The sequence below is a fragment of the Odontesthes bonariensis genome, chromosome 3 (genome assembly GCF_027942865.1).
Source record: "Odontesthes bonariensis isolate fOdoBon6 chromosome 3, fOdoBon6.hap1, whole genome shotgun sequence".
In the NCBI taxonomy this organism is placed as follows: Eukaryota; Metazoa; Chordata; class Actinopteri; order Atheriniformes; family Atherinopsidae; genus Odontesthes; species Odontesthes bonariensis.
The window spans coordinates 6,549,334-6,560,122 of NC_134508.1; the positions used below are offsets into that span (position 1 = coordinate 6,549,334).

General features: G+C 38.0%; 1 protein-coding gene across 1 annotated transcript; it reads left to right on the top strand.

Annotated features, from left to right (window-relative positions):
• The first annotated feature begins 1,959 nt into the window (after positions 1 to 1,959).
• Positions 1,960 to 10,789, top strand: nuf2 (UF2 component of NDC80 kinetochore complex). The gene is made up of 13 exons (XM_075460155.1): positions 1,960 to 2,176; positions 3,085 to 3,159; positions 3,716 to 3,792; positions 4,830 to 4,891; positions 5,282 to 5,379; positions 5,694 to 5,767; positions 7,000 to 7,093; positions 7,177 to 7,239; positions 7,323 to 7,460; positions 7,539 to 7,679; positions 9,879 to 10,054; positions 10,183 to 10,318; positions 10,403 to 10,789. The coding sequence occupies exons 1-13, from the start codon at positions 2,054 to 2,056 to the stop codon at positions 10,508 to 10,510; spliced, it is 1,365 nt and encodes a 454-aa protein (XP_075316270.1). The 5' UTR covers positions 1,960 to 2,053; the 3' UTR covers positions 10,511 to 10,789.

Here is a 10,789-nt window from a genome sequence, read left to right on the forward strand (position 1 = left end):
GTACCAAAGTGCTTTACAGCAGGTAATAAATAAAAAGAAGAATACCGTAAGTCAAAACAAATAAAAGCAATAAAAGAACAGTGAAAGCAATAAAATACAACCAAATCGAAAAAGATAAAATAAGATAAAAGTGTCATCACACTACTGGGTATTAAAAGCAATCCTAAATAAGTAGGTTTTTAGCCTAGATTTGAAGAGGCCAAGGTCAGAAATAAAAGGGTTAACAGTAAAAACAAAAAACAGTTTTAAACCCAGCAAGATATTATTCTTTTACGGCGTTTTTCTCCCCCGATTTTTGATTATTTGACTATTTAAGGAAGGAAATGGGGGAAAAAAAATAAATCTGCAACATAAATGTTATTCTAAGTTTCTCTGGTCTCCATGCATTCCTGCCCTTTCACACGAGGGTTTTGGATGGAGTTTAGCAGGTTTATTAATGACCATATTTTAAGGAATTTTTCCTTATGCTGGGAAAATGTTTTATTTTGTTTCTATAGATTCCCCAAAAAGAATGCTAAATGTTTTTTTAATATAATAAACTTGCTTATTCTTTTTGCTGAATTTTATATTCATACAGGGAAATTTGCGAATAAAACGCCATATTTTCCCCATTTTATTAAAGATATAGAGCTATATTTTAAACCAATAACAGACTCTACTAATGAAAAGGCTCTAAGGACAATTTCCAAAGTACATCATTGCATGTTTTCATCTAACACCCCTGGTTGTTTGTTTGTTTACATAACTGTCATGTTATATTGTATACTTCATTCGTTTGTTTGTTGTATACTTATTTCTGTTTAAATAAAGTATAAAAAATTAATAAAATAAAAAAAACGACACACACAACCACACGCTGGCTCTAAATCTGATCTTTATGATCGCTCCTATCAACAATATTTTTTCTGGGAAATGTTGATATCACAATTAACAATTGCACAAATAAATATATTAGAAATCTTTTGGTAAATTTAACTATTCCTTCTGCTATTTTTTTTAAAATCTCTTTATAGAGATGTGGAATGGAAACAAATGTGGTTGATCAGTAATAAATTATGTCTAAACAATAAGATCAAGGAAGTATCTTTCAAAATTATACACAAAATATATCCAGCAAAAAAAAAACATTAGAAAGATTTAAACTTGATATTGAATACTCTTGTGATTTCTGTGGCTTGTATGATGAATCTATTACACATTTATTTTTTCACTGTTTATATTCTCGAATGTTTTGGTTGAATGTACAAAATTTTATTGAAAAGGAAACTGGACATTCAGTACATTTGCACGAAAAGGACATTTTTCTTTACTTTGAAAATAACCAAATGGAAAAGGATTTAATTTTTTTTGTACAACTTGTTTTATTTTTAGATAAATTTCATATCCACAAAAGAAAATGGACTGACGGCAAACCAAATTTTACACTTTTTTTTAAAGAACTATATCAATACAGCACCGACAAAGGTTTAGAAATGCCTAAGGCTTTAAAAACAAACTTTATTTTGGAAAAAGTTTTATTAGAATAATATGTTTTTCTCTACAGTGATGCATTTTATATGCATGACGTTTCTTTGTACATTTATACTTTTATATATATTTTTTTTTTCTTCCCCTGGCTAAACAGTTTTGTTATGTATATAATTGTTAATAAAGTTTTTTTTTTAAACAAACAAAAAAAAAACACGCTCACACTCACTCCCGACAATTTTTAGAGACACCAATTAATTAACCTATGTTTTTGGACAGTGGGAGGAAGCCGGAGAACCCGGAGAGAACCCACCTGTACACGGGGAGAACATCGACTTTATTTATTTTCTCGAAAACAGAAAAAGTAGCCTTCTCTTCTTGAATTGATAAGATGTTTTACGTAGCTTTAGCGATAGAGGGCGCTACTGAGAAATGCAACATCTTACTCCTACTCTAAATTCGAGAAAGAAGAAGAAGAAGAAATCAACAAGGAAGTTACATTAAGGCGCCAATTTCGTATCGTCGTTGGATACAATTCGTGTTTTCTGTGTTTTGTGGAGTTCCAGCTGGCACCGAAGTCTCGAAAATGACTGACAACACCTTCCCCGTCTATAATGCGGATGCGATAGTGAACTTTTATCGAACCGAAGTTCTTACTGGGCAAGAGTCTAAACATTTTACGAAGGGCGACCTGGCTCCGGTTCCCAAGGTAACGTCCGTGTAGGATTACCGACACAAAAGCTCACAAAAATAATTCTTAATTCTCATAGTAACTTTTCAAATATATATGTATTTAAAGTATTTGAAGCCAGATGTATTTGAATGGTTTGTCTGAAAAAAAGAAGGCAAACGTAGCTTTATTATGAACTGAATTCCCGTGCTTCGAGTAACGTAAATAACGGGCAAACGAAATAAACAAAACATTTTACTTTGTTGGGAAGCTTCACCTACTCCCAACTGTACACCAAAAAAATTAAAATATTGGTCATTTGACTTATAACTGAGATCGTAATACTATGTATCGATACATAAAACCAAATGCTGTCATTTTGAGCTCATCTAAATCGGATTATTGATCACTTTTTAAGTTTAGCAAAGCATCGCAACAGAAATGAGTCGTTTTAAAATATATATGGGCGCCTAATACAAATCAAGTACTGCCATGAAACAGACCTTTTTAGCCTGATATAATTGTACATGTTGTAATTATGATTGTAGATCGGATTTCAGTTTGTTCTATTGTTTTCCTTATGATTTGATTTAGGTAGGTAGTAGTTTATGATATCAGACGGTTGTGATCAGTTGAACTTGACAATGAATATCCTTATGATGCTTTTTCCTGCTAAATGACAAATAAAAGTTAATTTTAAAGTTTAAGGAAGGACTGTAAATGTGTCCTTCATCCACTAAACTGGAATTTTGTCATGAACGGATCAATATGAAGTCAATATGAGCAAAAGGAATCATATCAGAGAGCGGTAACTGTTCCCTTTCACACTTTTATATTTAGGTGGGCATGTGTCAAAGAATCGGTACTTCTATAAATGAGAGATTCTGTTAGAGTTCTGCAGTCATGTGGCAAACGGACCATTAACGGATCATCTTTCTGTTTTGCAGCCAGAAACCGTTCAGACTTTGTACATGAGGGTGCTCCATCTCCTGTACCGTTTCAGGCCCGAGTGTCACTCACTGGTGAGCTCTTTGTTTGTCTGGGGAACTTCAAAATCTCCTTTCACTCTAATGTTTTATTGTGCCATCACTTCAATGTTTAAAGGGATAGTTCGCCTCTTTTGAAATGAAGCTGTATGACATCCCATATTAGCAAAATAATTTATGAACATTTTCTTACCCCCTGCTGCGTCCTGTGAGCCGAGTTCCAGCCTCGTTTTGGTGTTGACGAAGGTAGTCCGGCTAGTTGGCTAGGGCCACAAAAATAAAGCGTTTTGCTTCTCAAAACAATATGCGTTCAAAAGAGTAATACATTTGCATCACAAAATCGTTCATCCGGAAAAAGTCAGACCTCACAATCGCTTGGCGCTATTTTCCCCTTACGCAGCAGGGGGTAAGAAAATGTTCATAAATGATGTTGCTAATATGGGATGTCATACAGCTTCATGTCAAAAGAGGCGAACTATCCCTTTAACTTCCAGTACGCGCAAAGATGGGTGTTCAGAATGTAATGTTTGAGGTTCATCCCTCACAGCCTGGCTGCTGTGCTTTTATCTTTTTCACTGTGTTTTTAAAATAGGTTCCAATTTTGGAGAACATTCAGTGTCCGGTCTATCACGAGGGTGCTACTGCCATCATGAGTGTCTACACACGCATGTGAGTTTTCTTCCTCTCAGCTTGGTGTGCGTGCCATTACAGAATAAAATAAGTCATGATCCCGGTGGCAAAAGCTCGGGTTGCATAACACTTGAATAGAATAGAATTGAAAAACTCTTTAACCCTCATACCTGATTTAAAACAACTTAATTTCTGAAAGGGGACATTTTTGTCCCCTTTTAAAACGACTTAAAAACATCATATGTTAACATTTTTTCCACTTTTTTTTTTATAAATATTTTATTCCACTTCAGTTCTGTTCTGAAGGGTTAAAAAATGTAACCCTTTAAATAATGGTTTATATAATGTAAACGCCAATTTCTGTTAAAAAAAACAAAAAAAAAAAAAAACTGCTATATTTTCAATATATATAATGCCAAGTGGAATTGTTGAGTGGGGATAATTATGGTCTGTGATATGTCAATGATTAGCAACATTGATTTTTAGGGATTTTTAATTTTTTTGCTGTCTGATTTATAAAAACAAAAACAACTTAATTTCTGAAAATTTGTTTCCCCTTTTAAAACGACCTAAAAACATCATATATTTATATTTATTCCCTTTTTTTTTCATTAATCTTTTATTCCACTTCAGTTCTGATCATAACCACCAAGTTTTCAATTATTTTCAAAAAACTAACCCTTTAGATGCCAATTTGAACTTTTCAGCCCAAATTTTAAGCCTTTAGGTGCCAATATTTTCAAAATATGGAATGCAAAGTTGAATTATGGTCTGGGATAGTCAAGTAGCTCTAAAAAATAAAAATATTTACAATGATTATATATTAGAACAACAATAATAATAATAATAAATGATTAAATAAATAAATTTGAGTAAAAATATGTCAGCCGTCACTGTTAAAAAGCCTTATCTCTGTGGGGACAAAGGATACAAGTGTAGATTGAAATGGAGTCCACTGCTAGTTTCCACAAATCTCAGTCCACAACCGTGGAACTGTGTGACTGCATGTTTTGTATTATTAAATGTAGGGCAACTGTCCGTTTTAAGAGCACTTTATGTGATCTTTTTCTTTTAAGGCGGCAGTTCCTGCCCATGTGCTTGCTGTACGATTTTTCCCTGAATGACCTGCTTGCTCCAAGTAAGTTTCTGGTTTTGTTATCTTCAATTACACTAGGGATGATTTTGGTTCTGTGGACTGTTTGTAAATCACTGAAAGCTCCTCTAAAGTTTGAGGTGACATCTTCTAATGTGAGAATATTCTGGAGCTGTGGACAGTTGAGCAAATTGGGACAATTGTGTAAAACACAAAGCTGTACTTTGTAGCAGGATTTGGAACGTCGCATCTTTATAAGTGACTCCAGTAGTGAACCGTTTACCAAAATGAATTCCATCCTTGTTTAACCATTTCAACCATTTTTTGGCTTAATCGTGGTTATCACATTTTTGCTGAAACGATTGGCTCATAATTCACCATCTAATGCACATCTGGTGACCAGTTTTGACTAAAAACCTGTTCTTATTTCATCAGAAAAACAGAGGACTCTGACCATCCTGAGCGCCATCATGAACTTTCTTCACTTCAGGAAGCAGAGAATGGAGATTTTCTTGGAGAAACAGGCCAAATTTGTATGTTGTGTTTCATGCTAAATTGTTGCAGATGAGATTTATAAGATTTACAGAGTTTACTGAATTACCAAGACGGGTGCCATAACTCATGGAGTCACCCTTTTTTTTTTTTTTTTTTATTTACCAAGGCTTCAGTTTAGCTGCTGACATCAAGTTTTATGTCTTTTGGGTAAATGAGGTTTAAACAGTATTGCTTCGAGCAAATAAGATTCTAATATGCAATCATTTTTCTGTTAATTTCCACTGTTGATTTTAACTTTTTAGAGGTTGTTTTGAGCAGTTGTTCTAATATCTGTGACTTTGTGTGGTGTCAGAGGGCAGACATGGACAAACTGCAGACTTTCACCAAAGGCAATCGAGAAGCCGAGAAGAAGATCGAGATGTTGAGGTAAGTCTTTGATTGGTTTAGGGGATTTTTGGAGAAAAAAAATTCTCTTCTTGTGCTGCTGGAAAACACTTTAACACTGTGTGTTACCTACATAGTCGTTGCAAAGCTACAGATATAATAATAATAATAATAATAGTTTATTTTTTGGATGTATAAATGAATCAGCAATAATTTCAACACTTTGTTGTTGGATGATAAGTAGGGCTGGGCGAGCTAACGCGTTATTATCGCGTTAACTTGTTAATTATTTAACGCCGATAACTATTTTATTATCACGCATTAACGCAGGCTTTATTATTGTAAAAGTCTGTTGAATGCATCACATTCACACAGTTACAGCAAACACCATGAAGCATGAAGTAATAAAATAAAGATAAACTAGCAGGTAACATCACCGCTACAGGTGCTCCTCGGTCTCTGTGTGAAGCTCACAGAGCTAACCGGCGCTACTTCCTGTTTTACTTGTTTCAACATAAAAGCACGTATTTCAAAATAAATAAATATAAAACTCCTGTATTTACAGCCAAGTTGCGCCACGGACCACCCGCTTTATTATTATTTTTTTATTATTGTAAAAGTCTGTTGCTCACAGGCTTTTATTTTGTAAAAGTCTGCTGCTGTCTGCTGCGGAACTGGAAAAGAAAGTAATCGGCGGATCCACCAAACATGGAGAAGGGTACGGAACTTTTACTCGGCCATTTTCATTTTAAAGTTCTTCCAGACGGCGGAGTCGACAGAACCAAAGTCATCTGTAAACACTGCCAAGTTGAATTGTCTTCTCAGCGTAGTAGTTCCAGTCTAAAATATCACTTAAAGGCAAAACACACAACTGATAGCAGCAAGTCATTCAAGGAAACAGACAGTGGAGCGAGGCTTCTACATTAAAACTACAGAAAGATGCTGATGTTAAAAGTGTGTTTGCACAACAAATGTTATGGCACTTTCATTCATATGGCAGCACATTTCAAATAAAACTAAATGCTAAAAGCTATACACTACTTTTGGATTCATTTTTGGATTTTGCGTACAAATGCGATTAATCGTGATTAATCAGGGAAATCATGTGATTAATTAGATTAAAAATTTTAATCGTTGCCCAGCCCTAATAATAAGCCAAAGGCTCATGTCTGGACCGTTGTTGGATAAACGCATCACAAGAAGACATGACAGAGTAATGTTGCTCGCTTCAGTGTGAGATGTGTGCAGATTTTAAATTTCCCCCCCTTATTCAGGACCATCCCTCCAGAGCAGCAGGCTGAGGCAGATGAGCTGGCAGCTGCCCTGTCTGAACTGCACTCCACCACCATGCATGAATATCAGGAAGTGGTGGGTGGTGACGAAACACTGTCAACAGTCAAAGCTTTTTAATGTGTTCAAGCAGTTAAAGTCAAATTCTTGTTTCCTTTCAGAATGCTAAAAACGACAGCATTGCCGAGTGGAAAACCAAGATTGCAGAGAAGACACAGAAACTGGTATGCGACAGAAATGTAGTTCAGCTTCACACGTCACTGTGCGGCTGTGGGATTTTTATCAAACGGGTTTGTATGCGTGTCAGGCCCAGGTAAAAGTGGATTTGAGCAGTCTGAAGGAGGAGATAAGCAAGCTGAAGTCTCAGATCGTGGAGTCTCCAGAAGAGCTGAAGAGTCAGATGGAGAAGATGAGGGAGAACGTCAAGAACATCAAGAACTCTATCGTAAGTTGGAAAGAAAATGGTCACGGAGGTATTGGCCAATAAAGGGTGCAGTCAGTGAGAGGTGGTGTTTGTTTTCAGGAAGAAACGGATGAGCGTGTGGTGGAGCTGCAGAACATGGTGCAGGCTGTGACTCACACGGAGGCAGAGATCCAGCAGATGTACAGCCTCCTGCAGGACCTGGAGAGCAGCATGAACAACACCAAGCAGCGACAGGAGGAGGTATGTGCGGACAGACGGAACAGGATTCTGAGGAAGGGAATTCTGATACGTTAGTATTGTTATAGAAATAAATCTTCTTAATCTGTTTTGGTTTTTTTTTCTGGAACTTATAGTGTGACCTGCCTATACAATCTTAACCGAAAAGATTTTGGAAGTGGAAAGATGTTAAAGTCAGGTTTAGAACATATATTTGTATGTTAGGGTTGAGACACTGTGAAACATAATAGCACTGTAGGAACCTTTGGCAGTTCCTATAACCTTTTCAGGAATAGGGTTGTTTTTTTCCCCGCATTCGCACATACAGGAACTCGGGACCACGGCCCTCAGTTCCTGGAACCATTTCAGCTCCTTCTCCTCAGCTGGGTCTGTTCTGGTTTCCATAGCAACACATTTGACGGAGGTTTATCCATTTATGCATTTGGCAGATGCTTTTATCCAAAGCAACTGAAGGCTCTATTGGTTGCCGCGTCTGCAAGCGCGAGCGGTGTTGATGAAGTCACGATTTCATGCCGGCTACATGCGGAGTCGATGCGCCAGTAGTAGCAATTTTCTCCGTCACAGAGGTGGCGCTGCTACATGAAGGTTACCGCTACTCTACAACCACGAAAGTGGAGAAGAAAACAATGCCACTATCATCAATGATACTGCTGCGGTATCTGGATAATTTAATTTTTTAATTCAGTTAAAAGAGGTGAAGGTCTGAAGCCCCCGGCATCAACAGAGTCTCTGCCCTCTTCTTTGCCTTCATGTATCTGTCCCGTAGCTTCTTCCACACATTCTTACAGAACTCTCCCTCTTTCCCCAAAGTTCTGCCCATCTCTGTCCACCAGTTTTTGTTCTGTTCGCGGGTTTTGTTTTGTTCTGTTTTGTTGTTGAATGTGGCGCTAAAGTAACACGTCGCTGTCGGTTGTGTCCCATCAGTCTCTATCAGGTCCCGACTCATGTGCGAATGCAAACTGAAACAGTTCCACTGGAGAAGGACCGTTATCAGAACGAAATTCGAGGAGGACCGTTCTTAGAACGGCTCTGTCTGAATGCGGCTATTGTAATGATTTACAGATCTCACAAACCAATATTTCATTCATAATAGAATGTAGAAAAAATGGTGAAAGTGAGACATTTTACTACACCCCCTCTTCTGTAAACATCTGGGAACTGCTGGACCTTTGGGAGAGGAATGTTGTCCCATTCTAGTCTGATGTAGGATTCTAACGGCTCAACAGTCCTGGCTCGCTCTTGTTGTAATTTCTGTTTCATGATGGGCCAATTATTTTCGAGTGGTGAAAGCTCTGGACTGCAGGCGGCGTTTTTGGATGGCAGTGTTGACCAACAGTGATTTCTGGAAGGTTTCAACAGAATCACATCTGTTTTTAACGTAGTGCTGCTTGTTTGCTAGCCTGGCTGACGCGTCCACAATCTCGATGAGATGGTGGTCTGGGAACTAGGTGTGCATTTTCTCGTATTTGAGGCGTGGTTTACGAATGCCTAGAGCCGTTTATTGGGCGCTACGAATGTCTATCAAATGGCGACTGGTTCTTCCCATGCTGCTTTGCGCACGATTCATAGCCAATTGTATCACTTATACCAGATGACGACAGAAATTCGACTAGGAAGAAGAAGAAAAAAAAGTAAAATAAAAGTAAACTTGCGCTCTAAGCTACTTAAAACACTTTCTAAGGCTGCATCGAACGGTAACGCTGTGTCCGCTGCCATGTTGGATTAAAACTCTACGAGGTTCGGTGTCGCGCATAGACGTTGTCATAGTCTTGCAGCCCCCCCCCGTTCTGTGATTGGTTCCCTAACTCTGGCAAAAATAAGGGCGGTGGTTTCCAGGCTGACTTTGCAGTGAGAATGAAATCGCGCGCAAAGCAGCATGGGAATTCCCAGGCTAGCTTGTGGGCCCAAAGGCATCCAATACCGATTTCCACCCACGTCCTTTGTGCTCAGAGACGTCTCCAGATTCGCTGCATATTTTTATGATTATTATGTACTTTAGATGATGAAATATTCAGAGTATTCGTGCCAGTTTAAAATGGGCTTCTAAATTTGTAAATCATTGAATTCTGTTTGAATTTTTATGTAACTTTAATTTCACACCCAACCCTTTTGGATTTGAGGTTGTGGACGACAGAATTCCTTTTTTTCTCCAAATGTTTTCATCCTGTTTAAAGCTCCTCTGCTGATGATTGATATACACAGGACCAGGAGCTGATGGCTCAGTGTGAGAAGAAGCAGAAGGAGCTGAAGAACCTTTGCATCGAGGAAGGCCAGCTGAAGCGCGCTCTGGGCATGAAGCTGGATAAGGAGTGCAAACAGAACATCCGCAGACAGAAGAAGAGGGAGATGAAGGAGCAGCACGTCCAAGAAGTGTTGGGGTATCACTGCTGTCACGTACAGCCTCCCTGCTTGTCATCTGCACACAAACATCACATTTCTAGTAGTTAGGAGTTTTATGAACTTCAAACTGTACAGTTTCAGCAGCTTAACTTGAGCCGTTTTCCAGGCAGTGTAACCAAATCCATCAGAAGCGCGAAGAGATGGCCGACAAAATCGAGGAGATTTCCGGAGAGACGCAGCAGCTGAAGGCCAAGATCAAGAGCCTGAGAGACGTCTGCAGCAAAGAGACGGAGAAAGCTCAAGTAGGAGAAAAACAAAAAGGCTTCCAGCTCCCACACGCCTGACTCGCTGTTATCGGCTAACATGTTTCCCATCTGTGCATCCAGGCGCTGTACGACACCCTGTCAACTTCAATGGATGAGCTGCACAAGAGGATTGAGACGCACATCACAGACCTGAAGCTAAATGTTACCAAGGTGTCCGCAGACTTCTAACCCCATTTAAGAAAATGTCTTTTATGTTTTAACCGTCTTCATTTCTTATGCTTCTGTTGTAACCTTTAGTTGTCTTTCTATTTAAAATGTGTGAAATTAAACTTTTGTATTAGTGAGTTTGAATTTGTTGTGCGTTTTTGTATTAAAAAGATAAGTTTTGAAAGCTAAATCCATTATCTGCAAACTGACATTGGTATCACTTGTTCTTTGGCGCAGCCATGATTGTTGCTAAAAAAAACAAACCTTTGTGAGTCACAACAGTAAAATCATTTAACTTCA

Bases quoted from the DNA above. Each gene is read 5' to 3' on its own strand.
- nuf2 (XM_075460155.1), top strand. From the start codon at position 2,054: ATGACTGACAACACCTTCCCCGTCTATAATGCGGATGCGATAGTGAAC. The intron at 7,461-7,538 runs GTAAGTTGGAAA...GTTTGTTTTCAG, and splicing joins AGAACATCAAGAACTCTATC to GAAGAAACGGATGAGCGTGT. The intron at 10,319-10,402 runs GTAGGAGAAAAA...CTGTGCATCCAG, and splicing joins AAGAGACGGAGAAAGCTCAA to GCGCTGTACGACACCCTGTC.